Source organism: Sparus aurata, chromosome 5 (genome assembly GCF_900880675.1).
Source record: "Sparus aurata chromosome 5, fSpaAur1.1, whole genome shotgun sequence".
In the NCBI taxonomy this organism is placed as follows: domain Eukaryota; kingdom Metazoa; phylum Chordata; class Actinopteri; order Spariformes; family Sparidae; genus Sparus; species Sparus aurata.
In genome coordinates this window covers 13,598,945-13,617,682 of record NC_044191.1, presented here as the reverse complement: position 1 = coordinate 13,617,682, position 18,738 = coordinate 13,598,945, and the positions used below count along the sequence as shown (strand labels likewise).

General features: G+C 44.1%; 1 protein-coding gene across 2 annotated transcripts in view; it reads right to left on the bottom strand.

Moving 5' to 3' along the window:
- The window catches only part of ssbp2a (single stranded DNA binding protein 2a), a 56,234-nt gene that overhangs the window by 15,852 nt on the left and 21,644 nt on the right, over positions 1-18,738 (bottom strand). For both annotated transcript variants that reach the window (XM_030416791.1, XM_030416792.1), the window contains exons 2-4: positions 15,518-15,590; positions 11,956-12,017; positions 11,520-11,604 (exon numbers count right to left, since the gene is read on the bottom strand). In XM_030416791.1, the coding sequence (XP_030272651.1) occupies positions 11,520-11,604; positions 11,956-12,017; positions 15,518-15,590 (220 nt within the window). The remainder of the gene's footprint in view (positions 1-11,519; positions 11,605-11,955; positions 12,018-15,517; positions 15,591-18,738) is intronic.

Below are 18,738 nucleotides of genomic sequence, written 5' to 3'. Positions count from 1 at the left end.
GTAATGCATGCGTACTTTGTGCGTGTGTGTGTGTGTGAAGGTGGGGAGTCATTCTCATTCAATACTTCAGAGACCGAGAGACACTCAGTGATTCGTGAGTGGAATCTCAAAAGGCTGTCTGTGTCTATCCTCTCTCCCTCTCTCTCTCTCTCTCTCCCCCTCTCTCTCTCTCTCGCTCCCCCTCTCTCTCTGTCTCTCTGTCTCTCTCACTTTCACTCTCTGTCTCTTCCTCCCTCTCTCTCTATGTCTCTCACTGTCTGTTTATCTCTCTCTGCCAGCTCTGTCTCATTTTTTTGGGTCTTAATACACCGCCCCATGATAATGCGTTTCTATCACACATCTGGAAGGAAAATGAGTGGTGATATTCTATATTCTCTTTGACTGTCCACAAATGTTTACGTATGTCGGCGGTGCCTGTGTGGCCAAAGCCTCCGTCTCAAACATTTTAGATATTAACAAGTGACATGTTCCTTCATTATGGCAACACTGTCTCCTGCTGCAGATAATACTCACTAGCCAAACAAACAAACACATATTCATAGAGACAGAAAAGCAAATTCCTGAAGTGTTGCAGGACCAACTTCTGCGTTATTGGTTTCGGTTATTTGTTTGCGAGGATAAAATATTCAGTAGACGAATACCAGCCTCGTCCTTTAATCTACTCCTCAGTCAAAATATTGAACAGAGCTGCGACTAAGCATATTTTTCATCACTGACAACTGTCAGAATTTCTCTGCTGATTAATTATTTGCCTGTAAAAAATAGCAAACAATTATAAAAAATAAATCTATTAGTTTCCCAAAGCCTAAGGTGATGACTTCCCATTTTTTGTTCTGTGATATATAGTTTCCTATAGTCCTCACATTTAAAGGGGCTCCTTTGAAACAATTTGTAGAAATTGACCTGAATGAATCACTTTTCCTTTGGACATGTGTGAGCAAACTGTAACGTGACCTAAAGAGTGAGACCTTCCCCGTCTCTCGATAGCCTTTACAAGCCTGTATGCTGGACTGTGAAGTCTTAGTCAAAGACCTAGGTTGCCCAAAGGATGTGAGAAGCTGGAACCAGAGAACGTTTGGCTTTTTCTTGTTTTGTTTGGGGGGGGGGGCCCAGTGCCCCCGTAACTCAGTTACGTCTGGACCCCCCTGTGGCCCCCCCAGCAGGGAGTCTGCATCAATAATACAATGACAGATTTCTTGCAATGATTTTGTTTTGAAGGGAAAGGCAGAAATTAAGTGTCCCAGCAGTTTAATACCCAATCAAAATTGCTGAAATTGTAAACACTGTTTTGTCTGAATGAGGGATTTATCTTTTTTTCCGGTTTGTATGTGCCCCCTAACAAAAAAGCCGTCCCCAACCTGGCCCCCCCTATTAAAACTGGTCTAGAACCGCCACTGGGTGACAGTAATAGGGTGTGGAAGGGTTACTTACCACTAAGTTTCAAGGCCACCCGCAATACAACAGGATCTACAAATGACAAACCACACAGGAAGGAACGCCGTCCCTCCTCCCTCTACCTCTCTCCCATTCTCTCCATCCTCTCAAATGCCATTAGTCCACTTCCTGAACAATGGGGGGGGGGGGGGGGGTTGGAGTGGAAAGAAAAGATGATACCAGTCTGCATGACACACACAAACGCACACGCATTCAGTCACTGTCAAAGCATTAAGGGAGTATATCTATATCTATAACTTAGAAAACACAGTCAGGCGGCAAAGAAGTCTGAGAGACGGAGAGAGAAGAAGAAGAAGAAGTGTGTTCAGCGTGGAGATGAGAATGGGTGTGCTCTCCTTTTAACCATGTATTATTCACAGTCTCCTGTGGCGACCAGAGACAGATCAGCACGCTCCGCTGTCCAATCCTCCAAAACTCACTTTTTCAATTTCAAGGCAGATAGGCTTAAAATCGCCCTCTGGCATTCAGAGCTCCCTTTCTTAACCAAAACATACCATATGTTACACCAGTAAAACACAGCAGCGTGTGGAATGAAGTGTTCTCTCCTTGCGCTTCACTCCAGATCTCTGCTGTTCGGCAACAATATCTCACTGAGTTCAATCTGAATCAGAAAAGACAACCCACTGTGCGAGTATTTCCACACTTGTACGTGAGACGCACGTTGACATGGGCGGGTTGCTTCGACAATTATTCCCTTTGGTAATTTTAAGATTGTTAAAAATAAGTTATGGGGAATATTCTTATTGTCAACAAATCCAATGTAAAACCCCAAATCAATAATGATTCATCCTTGTTACAGGCGCTGTCTGTGTAAATGTGACATTCTCATTTAAAGCCACTGAGGGGCTGCATAGACAGGTTAGTAAAGTCTAAACAAATGCAATCTGAACATTCCTTCTTTTGCCTTTATTGCTCACCACAAAAAGATTAATTGTTTATGCAAGAATCCATAAGAGCAGTTCATAAATTTCTCCAAAAAGCCAATATTTTCCTGACATTTGTGTTTCCCTCATGTGACAAAATAAATCCTCAAAGCACTTCCCGGCTGCTACAAATACTAAATAGAGCGTTACATGTACATACATTCACTGCTGAAAATAGTCCACAATAAATGCAATATTTACCGTACGTGTAGTTACCTGTTTGAGAATATTCATTATTTTTTTGGGAAACTACAGTGCCCAGCTGTTTAACGTAATCACTGAGCCTTCACAAAAAAAAAAATCTAGTCTAAATTTGGGATCCGGAAGAGAGATGGACAATTGTTGACGGGAGTTCTGAGAGTGAGTGTGGTGGTATCACTCAAAAGAGGTAATATGGAGCGACACGCGTCTCCAACGTCTCCTTTAGCAAAAAGAGACGCTGAGTTGGGCAGATCGAGGAGGAAGAGGAGGAGGAGGAGTTTACCTTTTCTCAACCTCCACAACATGCTTGCCTCTCAGCACTCACCCTTCGTCATCCCTCTCCGTCTTTTCAATCTTTATCACCTTCGGCAGCACATTATGACGCACAACCGAATTCCCGCTGGCACCCAGGCACCCTCTGGTGTAACATTACAGGTGATTACCAGGTAAAATGGCAGCACAGCGCTAATCTACCTGGTCTCACTGGGCGATTACAGGTAGGGAGATTTCAGCTGTGAAAGGTGACATTCAAGGGGGGGGGGGCGCACACCAGCTATGTTTCCTTTATCACTGATGTCATTATCGACCCCTGTAAACAGCGCCGAGGCCGCGAGGAGCTGTATAATATGTGAGGTGGAGCTGTGGGGCTGATGCACTGTCAGATACACGTACAGAGCTGAAAATGATAGTCACATTGGTGCTGGGGAGCCACACTTCTCCCACCACTATCTCGCTTGGTTCAACGACAGTGGGGGAGATAAGGGAGACAGACTGAGCACATGGGAGAGGAGAGAGTAGAGAGACAGAGGGTGAAGATTTAAAAAGCCTCGACTTGAGTCGAAGACGAGACCATATCGTGCTTTTTTTCTCTATCTGGCAAATCGATGCAAAGACAGAACATCGATTCACCTAGAATCTACACATTTTGTGATCTTTAGCGCCAAATCGACCCGGTTCTTTTAAAAATACATGACAGTGCCACCGCCAAGCACAGATCAGAACGATACAGACTTCTCAGTCCTACAGGACGAAGTAATGAGGAGTCACTTTCTGTGTCTCATCTTGCTACACTTTCTAATGCAAGAAGGCCAGACACAAGAGGCAGCACGAGATAAGAATATGGGTGTCTACAACAGCAAAAAAAAAAAAACCATTGAGGTTAGTTGGGGTCAAAAAGATACCGTCCTGGTCTGATCGTGTCAGCAGCTCTACCTCCGTAGTCCCTTCCGCAACTTCTACAGCTCAATCTCTGCATTATTGACTGTAATCCTTTACACAAACACAATCCATAATCTTGCTGCTGTGTAGACTTTTGCATCATGTCTATACCTTTACTCCCAAAAAGGGTCAGGAAAGACTGGATGTTATGAACAGAGAAATGCGCTCCCTTTGAGCGATTTCCAACTGCACTTTTTCATTCCGGTCTCTCGTGATCAAATACTTCAGAAAATATATTCACTTTGCCTCCAGTTTGAATGAAACAGAAGTATAAAGTTAGCTGGGGAAGCTCTGATGGCGCTATATCCCCTTTAATTTAACTGTTGTGGACACACAGCATATGCTCCTGACTAAGCCCCTTATTTTCATAATCAATAGTAATAACAGCAGTCAAACTGGAAACTACTCCCCCGTATCCCACGGCTCTGTTAAAGCCTGCTCTCAGTCTTACACCTTCTTGTCTTCCGCTGCCCTCAGTTAACCTCTCCCCTCCACTACGCGCCGCGCCCCCCTGTCTTCGCCCCTGCCCGCTGCACAGCGGCGAGGCCTGCATATGTCAACATCACATTAACACTCAACCTCGGCATGTCCAAACACGCATGTGACATGACTCAGCGTAACGCGCCAGTGGAAAACACGCTCCTCCGAGACCAGAGGGCTGCGTGCAACAGGCCAGCGAAAGAGGAAGGAAGATGATAAGAGGCGGAGAGAGGAGTGCAGACGGACAGAGAGCAGGGACAGAGATATGCAGAGCGAACAAGGGGGGGGAAAAAAAAAAAAAAAAAAAACTTCTGGCGAGAAAGAGAAAGGGTGAAACGGTGAGGAGGACGAGCAGGGGAGAAACAGAGGGAGCACAGGCAGCCCGGCAATGTGTTCAACATTCATGAAATGTCCCCATTTTCTTTTTTCGACATGTTGGAGATTGTGACAGCCATTTCTATCTCTGCTGAACCTATGGAAATTCCCGTTCGCTTTCTCCCTTTCGCTCCCTCCACACCGGGCTTGCTCTTCATTGCCATGGCAATGATGTTACAGTGAGTCACCTCCAGATTTCCCTCCTCCTCAACACCACCAAGACGGAACATGGGAGCGTGCGAGAGAAAGACAGAGAGACATATACAGAGGAGAGAGAGGGAGAGAGAGAGAGACAGAGGAGGAGAAAGGGCTCTGTTTCCCTGGAAACAGACTGGGGGTCTCCCCAACCCCCATTGGTTCTCAACTGGTTGGAATCAGCTTGTTACCCACAATAGTTGGAGCCAACACGTTCTCTGTTTCTAGGTTTTCTCTGTCCCTGCTGTTTTTGCTCTGTCTCTTCATACGCATGCATACATAAACACACACAGGTTCTTAACAAAATTCAAGTCTCTGTTTCATGCTAATTAATCAAGCGTTCTTAGGTTTGCTTTATGTTAATTCATAATCAGATAATAAAACATCAGTCCCCAACTGGATCTTTGCAGTTTTGTTATCACTGCAGGCTGAAGGAGGACTGAATTTGCAGCTCATTTTAGCACAAATATGAAGCATTTCTCATCACTTTTTATATCATCTTCTGATAAATTACAGCCCACAGGAAGAAATGAAATAGTTAAAGGAACCAACTAATATTCAGTTTGTAATTGGTTCCAGTAAGAGGTACGAGTATCTTCAAAAGGCTCAACGCAGCTGGTTTTAATTGCAACAATATGCAGCAAAGACGAGTTATAGCTGGTTCAGCTTCAGACTGAAGGTTGGAGAAGTTTAGAAAAGAGCTTGTTGGGAGGCAGCTCTGGCCGAGAAGACGACTTCAGAGGAAAAGGAAGTCCCACATTCAATAACGTAGCTGCGACAAGTTGGACTGTTGAGTTGGGATATTAATTGGATTTGATCTGAGTTCCCGAGGGCGACTTGGAGGGAGATCATTATAAGCAGAAAAAAGACCATTGCCTGGGAAGGAGTCTGGAGACATAAAACAAGCTACTTGGATAACTATAAGATGATCTTGCATCTATGGTGAACATTTTGTCCTGTTGACACAACACAAAAACAGAAATACCTACAGAAAAGTACACACACACTGGTGAGACAGTATAAACGTAAGACTGAGCAGTTTGAGACAGAGAATTTTTTTCAAATCAAACAGGGTTTTCTCTGCATCTTGATCTCTTCTTCACTGCAAGTTTCTGGCTATCTCCCACTTTGATTCCACACAGTGATATCTGGCTCTCCTTGCTTTAAATATACAGCTGCCTCTATACTAAACATGTTGTGTCTGCTAGCTCATCCATCCGTCACCCTTTTGTCCGTCTTTTACCAATTTACATAAGAATCGCCTCATTAACATACGTGATTTATTTAATTTTTGCATGATGTGTCAGCAACATTTTCATAATTTTGCTGAATGTTAGGAAGTCAGAAATATTTCCCAGCTAGACTGTCCGCCTTTCAGTTTTTTCCAATTGAATGCCCATCTTATTTGCCTGTCATCCAGAGAGGCTGCAAGCCCGGCTGATTCTGCACTTGTGGTCTGGTTCCCCCCAATATTTGTCTACCATTTCTTCCTCCGGTTCACTGAACGTCGCCTAAACTCTTGTTTGGGGGCTTTTTTTTCCCGTGAGAATCCATCACACATTCACACTTTGACGAGACAAACTTGTAAGCTAAAAGCCCAAACACTTTTCCTGGGTACACACATAGATTTCAACCAGAAAAAAAGGTTGACTGATATTGCCATCCTTGTGCTAGGAGGAAATTAAACTTTAATAATTAATCATTTCAACACTACAGCGCTTTCTATCGCAGCGCTCGGGGGAAATATTTTGTGTTACGGGGTTATGTGGTTGCCGAACATCAGTACCTGAAGAAAAGTAAATCAGGGGAAGGTAAAGACTCATTTTGTGAGGAAAACAAAGAACAGGGCTTTCTACAGAGTATATGAAGAAGCCGGACAGTGGAAATAAAGTAGCTGGACAGGGGGTCCTAAAAACATTTACCCGTATAGATCCCAAGTCCACTGGTCTGAAAAAGTGCATATTTTAATGTTCTTGCCCGTCTGATTGTAAACATGTAGTGAATGATTGTAGAGGAGAATTAGGCTTTCTTGTATGTTTTACCCACACAGTGTGTAAATAGCTATTCATGCTTATTGCTGACTATTTCTGTGATTCGACTTACGAGAGCTTATTTGCCATAATTCTTTTTCGTTTTTTGACAGATCGACTGCAAAGTTTATCAAGTCATGACCGTTCATGTGTTGTTTCACTAGAAACATAAATGCACCTTTTTTTCTGCCAAAAATGAACAAGTTTATTTTATGGCCTTTGTATTGGTTTTTAAAAGACAAAAGTCACTTTAAAACAACAAAACATGTGAATCACTTTACTCTAATTATCTAAATGTACTAAATATACTTCTAAACATCTGCAGGCCTCGACATGAACACTTTGGGGAGTTAACGTTTATTCTATTTGCCTACTTTTTCTCCCCCTGGTTCACTGAATAACTAAACTAAACTCTTGTTTTTGGAGAGCTCTCCTTTTTGAGAATCCGTCACGCGTTTATGAGACGAACAAGTAGGCATAAAAGCCCCAACAGTTTGATGACGGCAACTGTTGTTTTTGTTCAGACTTTCACTACAACCTGCACATTTTCATTCACAATAATCACTTTTCAGACAAAAACCATGATTCATCCAGGGAGACTAATTTTTTCAACCAAAGACTTTGCTTCGGTTAATAAGCACATTCTTATCTGGAGGCTGCACAGCACGACCAGTACAACTGTCAGACACAGATAATCTTTTGAAATCAGGAGTGAGATATCTCTCTCCGTGGAGTTTTCTTCAGTTCTCCCAAAATCGCCCAATATTTTCTAACTCGTCAGCCCTTCTGCCACCAGTTCTGCTTCTCTCCAACATCTAGACTCGTTTTGCAAGAACAATCCTACGAGGGAAATGTAAACATGTGCACTTAATACAATTCGTTCGGACACATTTGTATATCAGTGGACCATGTTTAACAGCAAACCTTTTAAAGGGTCTAAATGTTATAATTTCATTTGTTGATTTATTGTTGAAGATTTAAGAACTGAGAGTGGTTTCTCTTACTTCCCTCCCGACTATTGACCCTGCATAAATAAGTTAAAAACATGAAATGACACATTGCAATAAAGCTGTATTATAAATGGATTCATGTCGGTGTATGTGCTCCACTTTCAGATGCTATGTGGCAGCTGTCAACTTTCAAACCACTATTAGGGAAAAGCCTTAAATGACCCCGGTGGATTGATGTCTTCTTCTTCAGAGACAGAAAAGCAACTCACATCTGACTTTTGTCTCCAATGGGGCCATTTCCGGGCCAAGCTTAAGAATTTAAAAATAACTTGTTTTTATGACTTCATGGCCCCTCGCAAATGGAAACCGCTCATTTAGTATCAACAACACAATTTACAAAGCACTTAACAGAACTGTAAACGGCCTTTCTGATGCCTGAAAAGCATCGTCTGAGGATGTAAATCAATAACATTGCATCTCCCTTCACTTCGTTCATCAGTCATTTCTTTCTTTCCCTTTTAATATTAGATTACTGGGAAGACTATGCTCACACGTCGGTCTGCTGATACGATCGACATATATGGTACACAACCGCATGCAAGACACCACGCTCTTGTCAACATACATTGTTAGGACATTGTTTCTCCAAATCAGATTTATTTAAACTCAACTATATCTACAGTAGGCACTGGGATAATCCTGCCAGTCAAGTCAAAATCTCTGTCACAATCCCACCAATTATCAAAGAAAGGTACCCAAAGATGATGTGAACAAGCTCCTATATCTCCCCAGCATTAATTAGGACTTCACACAGTAATTAGCTATCTGAAAATAATTACCATCAAAATGTCTGATTAAAATCTCCGTCAGTCTCAAAGTCAAGCAGACTGAAAGAGAGACACCGGCGTCAAATTAAGGCACGCAACGTCTTCCAACGATGGCCATTGCAGTTGTCCCCTCATTCTGTTTTAATTGAGTGGCAGATATGCGGGTAGTACCTCTGATTGGATCTGAGAAGCAGCGCAGCATTGGAACGGTTGATTGAAAGTGACCTTGGTCTAATTACAATTGGTCTAATTATAATTCTCTGATTACATCCCTGCAGGAAACGTAAGAATAAGAAAGTTGCCGGTGGCCTATGCTAATGACGTTAAGACAGATTCCGGATCGTTCACTGAATTGAATTCCTTCTGATCGGATAAGACGGCACAACACGACACTGTTGTTGTCATCTGTCGCACAATCAGATTTAATTACTGTAAATGCGTTCGTTTTGGTTTTTTTGGTGATGAGAGGAGCTTTGATATTAGTAAATGGATATTTTTCTAACTGTTTGTCCCTCTTTATGACTCATTCTCTCTCGTGTTTTTCTCCCCCTCTCTCCTCTCCTCTCCTCTCCTTTCTGTCTGTCTCACAGGGCTGAGGTCGTGCTGCCCTCCAGCTCCCTTCCTCGGAGCCAGGGATGACATCATCACACAGCAGCCTCGTCCTTGGGAGTGCCTATTCATCACCCTGATCATCATCGGCAGCATCAGCAGCATCACCTGCGTATGCACACACGTACACACAGGCGCACACACCGACCGCAAGGCGATAAAAAGAGAAGAGAGGCCCGACCGGTTGTGCAGGATTGCAAGCCTAAAGGAGAGAGGGAGAGGACCACAGAGAGGAGGAGGGACGAACCTGCTGGAGTAGGCAGAAACCCCTGACCTGTGCACTTCCAACAATACATCTCAATAAACCACAGTACAGACAAATCTGATGAGTCAGACTTCAGGCTACGGAGGGAAAACAACAACATGAAAAGGCAGGAGAGAGAAGACCCCCCCCTACACACCCCCACCCCCCCCCCCCCCCCCCAACGCCCTCCTCCACATCGCAACTTCCCGAGAGGGAGCGCCACACTTCCTCCCTCTTAGTCACTAGCTAATCTAAAAACTTCATGAGTCCCTGGCACCGCTCGCTGGATTCCGGTTACTGGATGGTGCATGACTAAATCAACCCATGCCTTGATGTGTGGGAATTATAACAGCAGTGGAGCTGAGCCTTACTGAAAAAACACGGCAATAAACAATGTTTCCAGAATGCAGGCCGCACTGTCTGCCTGCCCAGTCTGCTCGTCAGCGCAATGTGCTCACAGTACCTCGGGTGGATGGGTGGGTGTATGTGTGTGTGTGTGTGTGTGTGTGTGCAGCATTATACAGCTGCCGTGCCCTAGTAGAGTACAAGTAGCAGGTACTAAAAACCCCGTGCAGGAGGTTCTCTACACATTTAACGTCACAATAAGCGTGCAGCTGAACACCACTTCAGATCAGAGTTTCTTGATGAGATAAAACCATTTGTAGAGACAAGTAGCAATATAGGAACACCCAACACTGTACAGCATATTGTTATTGGGTTAGATAGGAGCAGCAAAATCAGCCTTAAATCCTCACCCTCAGTCTTTTTCGTGCCTGAAGTATTATCGTGATACAAAAAAACAAAAAACACATGCCACTCGTAGACATTGCCATCATCCTTGTTGCTGTTTTGATGATCTAGTAAGGTTTAATATTTAAAACTCACAGGTAGTAAGTATGAAACGAAGACACTGGAGTGAGGTGTCTGCATTCCTTTGATTAAAATTGTCATTTTAACACCACTTCTGATCAATATTAGTACTCCGGAGACCCAAATTGTTTAACATTTTATTAATCAAAGGAAAACACATCATAAAACTAGAGGGGCACTCAGTCGAGCACATGGCCTTTGCCAAAGTTGAATGGTTCCGTTTAATTCAGTCAAGTCAGTCCAATGTCAAACTAGACCACACTACATTTCAAACCATTCATACCGCTTCACCATGAGCTCACTAGATCTGTGATCGGCATCAGATTGTCCACCTTCATAGACACCATCCACCTAAAGACAAGTCCCTGCATTATTCCCTGAGAAATTAAGAAAAATGTTGGGAAAAAAAATCCCCATTCTGGCAATGTCCAAGAAAGGAAGAGAAAAATGTCAGATCTGCACCATCAGTCAATGGGGTCTATTGTGGACCGAGACATTTCCTCCTTCCATGTTTTGCAGAAATCTGTTTGGTAGTTTTTGTTTAAACCTGCTGAAAAGCCAACCTACCATCGAACAAATGGACATGTGTGAAAACATAACCTCCTAGGTGGAGGGAATATATATTAGTTTGAATACATAAAGATGAAATGTGGAAGCTGAATATTTAATTAATCAAATATCTTTTTAAGACTCAAGAATATTGATGTTATTTAATCATGGTTCTTTTGACAGTGACAGTTTACTGCCCGTCATTTTCTTTTCATTTCAGCAGCTGCTTTTACTTCACAATGTACATTTCCACAGTCTGACATTCTTCCCAAAGACCTTCTTATTTCATAATGCTACAAATGATCAAAGTCTTTGACTGTCAGTCAAGACAAACAGTTATATAACTGGCTGTTTGCTCATTCAGACCAGAGTAAAAGACAAACTCAAAACTGATGAGCAAAAACTTTACATTAATAGTTCAATTCATAGTTATACATTATGTTTCTTTATTAAAATAATTATTTCATAATATCCCATTTGCCTACTTAACATTCATCGTTTTGGTTTAAACATAATAAGCCATCTTCCAGCACAGATCCCTGCGACGATGGGTGCTAACTGCACCAAAAGGAGTAAAGAAAGTGCAGACTCACGTAGTCATGGAAGGCCTTGGCTTCACTCGAGTGTTCACATGTGTCTCTTCTCTCCGGAGCGGCACAGTACAGGTCCCAAAAAACACTAAAACACACAGAGAGGCACTCTGAGAGAAGAATGATAACAAAAGAGAAACATTAAAGCTTGACAGATAAAAAATAATAGTCCACTTCAGACGCAGGGTAATCCAGCATCGAGGCAATAAGTACGATTCTATTATCATCATCGGAATTGACGACTTCAGGTGCGTGCGTTACAATTCGCAAAATGCAACCTGAGGAAGAGCTTTTGGGGACAATTAATGTGATGAGGATAAATGGAAGCGGGAGGAGAAGGAGAGAGAACAATCGTTTTATTTAATACCGTCAACGATGGAATGAAGAAAACAGCGTGAAGAGGAATGTAACTTGAATCATTAGACACGAAAACACTCACCACCACCAGGAGTGGAGGAACCCCGGAGGTTCTCCTAATGTGATGTTCTTCTCCCATCGGATCTGGATCGACGGAGAGACAGAGCGAGAGAAACATATTAAGTATAAAGACACAGCCGACACCTGTATTACCTGCTTTACGAGGTTGGAGAGGGTGCAGGGGGATTGGTATAACACATGCCATTATGTGATTATATTATGATTCTCCCGCCATAGACTCATAAGTAGATAAGTGAGTATATGCGCCGGGAAGCCCGTCTTTTCACAAGTACGTTAAAGAGTGCGTGTTCAAATGTGCGTGTTGTAAGTCAGGGGATGTGTGGAGTGTGAGGTCAGACACATGTACTCGCCTGAGGAGCCCAATCAACCGCCCACACACCCTCCAGTTTGCTCCTCTTACGCATTATTTGTCCTTCTGCTTCCAGTGCGTCATTCACTGTGTGCTTCTGCGTGGCCCTCCCGATTTTGTTTCCTGTATTCCTTCTTTTTTTTTTTTTTTTTTTTTTTTCCTTTTTCCTTTACAGTACTTCTTTCTTCCAAATAGACGTATGCTCGACGGTAAGTTTATACAGTCTGCTGTCCAACACCATCTGAAGGCATGAGCGAGAGCGAGAGGCCCAAATTCTTCTGACTTTCTCTCAATTCAAACATTATTTTGTAGGATTACAGAAAGAGACCCGTTACAACAAGCACGTACACTTTGTTTCCAGAATAAGGATATATTTACAGAAATCAATGACATTGATGAGGTGAACCATTCAATGGATTTTCTTTTTGCTGTATGTGATGTAAACACACTCTCCGATTTCCTCTAATAGAGAGGTTCCTCTGAGTAATCTGGGTACATGACGCCATTTAAAGTAGGACTGTACTGAATGTATCTGTAAATATTTATTTAGAACTTCTATCAAGGTCTTCGAATGAAGCCTAGAAAAGTCTGTAATCATACTTACGACATCACCGCCCTTAGAAAAATCCTCAAAAACATAATCCTCCCATTTGAACAAAGTAATAAACTGGGTGGAACTGCACTGTCATCAGCAATCAAAACTGTCATGTCCCATCACATTAAGGTTATGCTTTCTTGTGTTTCTGTCAAAAACACTTTTCTTTGACATTTTTCTACAGTCACCAATGCGACTACACAGCTTTCAAATGTACGCATTCATACGAAGCTGCAAACTGTTCAGTACTGCCCTAATGTTAGGTGCATATTAAAACTCCTGTCTGAAATCAAGAATCATTTGTTTAACAAATGAATATGAATTTCAATGGCGGCCGTCCTTATCATGGTAAACTGTGCGATGTGCTCTGCCAGAACAGAGACGGCTGTAGCAACAGTAAGTAAGCGGGGCGGGGCTCAGCAAATGGTCAGTTGGAGCGTTTAGGTTCCAACTAAAACAGTGTGGGGGCCGAGGATTTCAGACAGTAACACTTGAGTCGAAGCCTTTTGTCGCCTTAACACCTCAGTCAAGGTGAGTGACTAACAGGAGAGCTGACATCGCCCAAGGGCGGGATGATCTGTGTCTGCACACAAGCTCGGCCGATGTGCAGACACATACAAAGACACACGAGCATCTCAAATCCCGAGCAGCAGCTGTGGGCAGCAGTCAGGCTTCTGCTATCAGGCGGTGACTCTATTGTTTAGTCTGCCTCTCCTCTCTATAAACAGACTTGTCTGTCTCTCAATTTTCTCGGGCCACGTCACGATCTCTTTAATTTCCTTCACAGAGATGTTTCATATGGTTAAAATAATAAGACCGCTGTACCACCTGCTCGACAAGCAGCGTGAACAAGTGCTAAAATAACAGGAAGGACTGACTCACTGTGCTTTCAATCAGACTGTCCTGACCTCCGCTGCACATCAGACACACTGACTTTTAGAAGGAATGCTTCGCTTTGAAGTTCTTTTTTTTCTTTTCTTTTTTTAGAGGGGGTCAGGAACTGGCTCTCACATGCTTTCAGTCTGAGTTTGCAGTTCTAGCGAAAGACAACTGTTTACTTGAAACATTATAGGCGGCCAGCGATTTCCATACACACCGTGACCAAGAAGGATTTGCTCCCTTATAATTGCTCGAATGGTTGCAAAAGTTGCAGAACAGCCAAGACACCCCTCGTTTCTCACGTTTAATTGGCTGCGGCTCGGCCCGAACGCGACGGCAGACGGTTCAGGTCAGGGCAGTGTTTAGCGTGCTCCTTTATTCCCCCCCTTCATATGGAAAGGCGTGGAAGCAAAATAGCATTGACTGTGCCTGCATATCCTGTCTTCTTGTGGTCTGCGCTCCCGAGAGGTTTGTTCATTTACCTTGAGCGTGCTACGGCGAGATCCCTTCAGTGTGATTACAGGCAGATGGAGGCTGTGTGTTGCAGGGGGCTGCTCTCGTTACACCGAGGACTGAGACTTTGGATAAGCCGTACCTTTCCACCCGTATGAATAAACCTTCAAACTAACTATTGCTTAACCTTTTTCATCTCTCTCTGTGTATTTTCGTTTGAGCCATCAATTTAGTTTGAGAGTTTCTTGATTCCCGTCCTTCCCGAGCTGTCTGTCTTTGATTTACGTGTCGGTATTCGGGGTCCGATTCGTGACTCGTCTTCCTGGGCTCTTGTTTCCCTGAGCCTGGGGATACACTGTAAACAGATGTGGATGATATAAAAAAAAGTGGATAACAGGCCTTTAAAGCCATGTTTCACTCCACCCTCCACTATTTCCAGCAAGAGCAACACCGTGGCGTAATGTTTACCCCGCGTGTGTGTGTGTGTGCGTGAGTGCTCATGCATGCACGCCCACGTGTATTGTACACAAGTGGCTGTGTTTATACTTGTTGCGCTCTTAGCTAATGCGTTCCCACACTTGAACACGACACCGCCTATCCTTTTCATCTCCCACATCTGCGGAAAAGAGAGAGCAAGCGATATGGCGGAGGAAAGGGTGCCAGAGAGACACAGAGGTGCGTGTATGTGTGCACGAAGACACACTGAAGCCGGAGTGATGAGAGTTGGTGCCAGCTGATGATGTAACCTTTTCCATCCCTCCTCTCTTTGTTCTCCTCTTCCTCTGGCCGAGGCACAACGAGCCTCCAGCCACTGTCTCCTACACTGTAATTTACCGTCATTTGCAGCCAAGCGCCGGAATCAGCTGACCTCATTTTCAACCCATCACCTTTTGCAGAATTCAAGTGAGGACAAGCTCGCTTTCTCAGGAGGAGTAGCAGAGAGAAAGGTGAAAAAAAAAAAAAAAGAGGAGAAAGTGTGGGACTCGAGGAGAACAAGAGGGAGATTGAAAGAGATCGGCTGGGACACAGCTGCTGAGCCAATCAGAGGATGATGTCAATCGAAGACGTCAGCTGCCGGCTGAGCGCTGCAACTCTCCTCCCGAGGCGGCTCCCGTCTCACTAAACGCAGGAATAATGTTTAAAAAAAGCCCGTCTGCTGCTGCCAACCTGTTGGCTCAGCACTGTGAGTCCACGCACAACTACTCAGTCAGTGGCTTCACTTGATAGAAACACTGCATGACCCTTCACGGTGGACGCACAAGCACGTGCAGCATGTTGGTGACTTACCTCTGAGAGAAAGGTCTGTGCTGACTTCTGTGCTCCTACATGCAGCAGGTACTCGTACACGTATAGAGCTAACCTGCACATAAAAAAGAAAGAGCACAGTGGGAAGAAGCGGGTCAGTTTGTGCGTAGAGATCCAAGCAGTCAGTGGTGCATGTTAGGTAAGTAAAACAACAATTTTAGAAACACAAGAGAATTGGAGGTTGTAGGCCAACGGATGTAAAGAGGAAGACCCTCCTTATACATCCCTGGACTTTTTTTGAGTTTCAGCTCTTCCGCGTAAATGTTTTCCAACCATCTTTGCCCAACTTTTGAGCGGGAAAACAAATGTAGCACCGAAGACAATTACACTTCCTACTCCATATTTAAGGTAAATCCATATTTAAGAGGAGGTTTCTCCCAGGATCGCCTAAAAATAAAGACGAAGAAGCCTACGCATGGATACGAATTGCAAAGCAGCGCCAAGATGCGATGTGCAGCGGCGTGTGAGGGCGTCGCGTCACAAATCTCATGAGAAACAGGGCGACACACACCAGCTGAGGAGGCACTAATCATCTCTCGAACGCCAGCCAGGCACAGCAGCCTTTAAAGGCATTTCGAGATTCACCCTAACTTATGCTAAACTTAAAACCTACCTGTTTGAAGAACAAACAGCGAGGTAATAAGAGTAGGAATCGGCGGGACAGCACTGTAAAACACCTCAGCCCCGTTCCTCGGGGGCTCTCCACACACACTTCCTCACAAGGCTTTGATCACAGTAAGAATTAATTACAAGCTTGATTTGTTAATCAATTCTCCTCCCATCGTGTCTGTGCCGGTGCTAACAGCAACACAGAGAAGAGGAGGGGGACGATCCACTGGGTCTATAAATACAAGATAAACATTGATCCACAGGAGATCAATAGTAGATCACTGACTCCTAATAGCACCCTGTAGGTTTGGACGGGGAGTCTGCTGTAACGACATGTAGTCGCTGCACACGAATAATGAGATTTTTTTGTCATGAGTTTAACAAAGGGGGGTAATGTGCAGGAACATTTGTGCTTGATCCTCACATTTCCCCTAAAATCAATATTAAGCAGGTTAAGGGCTGAGTGGTAGGATTCCTAAGGTGCTGCCTCAGTGTTTTCATCTACCAGAGATGCGCTATACGTTCAGTTTATGCCTTCATCCACAGAAGAAAATAGTTAAAAGTTGGTGTACTGAGATTATTTTTATTAATGATTGACCCTCCAATCCACAATCGTCTAAAAACACTGTGAAAACGTGGTGACACAGTAGCTGTAATTGATGCATGTTTGCCATTCATGCTCTGTAAATGACTTAAATGCTCCGCTGAGTTGATTATTTGACAAGGCGATTCAGATATTCATACACCGATGAGGCACAACATTACAGAGGACTAGCAGGCAACGTGAAAAATCATCTCGTTACAATGAAAGGTTTTGCTGGAAAATCTTGGGTCCTGGTTTTCATGTGGATGCCACTTGGCACACATCATTTTTCCCCAGCTCGGAAAAAAAACCACAGGACAAAAAACACGCTGGTGCGAGACACCACAGGTCAACCCAAAAAGGTTCTGTGCCCATGCATCCACGGGTCAGAGCCAAGTCCGATTCACAGCGGGGTCTCCACGGTCCGGCATGTCCCACAGATACTGATCGGCTTGGCATCTGGGGAATTTGAAGGCCAGTGAAAAAGAGCAAATCCCCGCCCAGTCTTTCTGCACTGATAGATGTCTTTACCAATGTCGCTGTTTCAGTCACAAAGACCTTTCTCAGGACATAACGCTCGCAAAGTGACAGAGTGCTTCGATGCAACTCATAATTACACAACAGTCCATCGTACACAATCATATAATCACATGCAACGACTCACCACATCAAGATCCCCATGAACTGTCAAAACCATACAATATCTAAAGTCCCTAATGCCATAGAGATCGTCATGTAATTGTGAGCTGTATTCGAGCGCTGCGTCACTCTGTGAAAGGTCTTTGTGTCTGAAACCTCATCAACCCTTTTTTGAATAAATCAACTACTGCAGAGGTGAAAAATATTTGCAGCAATTTACACTTTGGGGAACAAGTACACTGGGATTACATCTTTCGGGGGATTTGATTCCCTGCACCACAAAAAAAAAAAAAAGAGATTAAGAAAGTGGTGTTCGCATTGCCTTCAACTCATCTCGCACACTGAACTTGGAGGCCGGGTGACACCTGGAGCTCATTGTCACATTCTTAGAGCCGTTCCTGAGCAGTTTTTTGTTTGTCCTATCGATGTTGGCTTCCGTGTAGATGTACAACATGCAGCAGATGTGACGCGTGACAGCACCGGCTCTGACCTGGAGTTTGTTGCGTCTGCGTGTGTTTGTGTGTGCACGAGCATGATTGTGTGTGGTCGGGTGTAAAAGATGGTCGCACCGGGAGAGCAGCTGTCCTAGAACCCCCACTGAAAAGGTGCTACCAGACCGCCGTGGCAAATCCAGACTCCTCTCATATCGAGGTAAAAATAAACTCCCCAGACAGCCCTGTCTGCCTGTCTGTAGATGATGGACTGCACACCTTTCTGCTCTGCACACAGGTACTCCGTCTCCTCACCCCACCTCCCCCATTTCTCTTTTCTTCATCACTTTTACCCTCTGTCTCCCCTCTTCCTCCTCCTCCTCCTCCTCTCTCTCCCTCTCTGCCTTTTCTCTCCTGTTTGGGCGGCTTTCTTCTTGCACTCCTTTTGGCAAGAGATCATGTTTGTTTAATGATGAAAAGGTAAAGGGAATCAGCGGAACCTCTTCCTCTCCTCCTTTCCCTCCGTTTTTTTCCCATCCTGTCCCCTCTCTGTTCCCCCCGGTGGCGTGGCAGTAATGTTTAACCAAAGAGATAGAGACAGAATGTTTCACAGGGACAAGGTTAACCGAACAGTGAGAGGCTTGACAAAACTCTTGACACCTCGACAACTGAACATGAATAAAAGATGCGGCCACTTTTTTTTCTCCACGGCACTGTACCGCTCTGAACACTTCTAGGAACAAACTTGTTCCGTCGCTCTGTTCTGCATCGTTTTCCTGTCAACCTGTCGAAAAACTGTCACTCTCCCCCCGCGAACCCTCGCACCAGTTACAGACGCATCGGCACGCGACTATTTATCATTCCTGGAAAATCTCACGCATCTGCAGTGTACACGGACGGAGCGGTTGATGACAAGCCCGATCGACCGCAGGAATGAACGC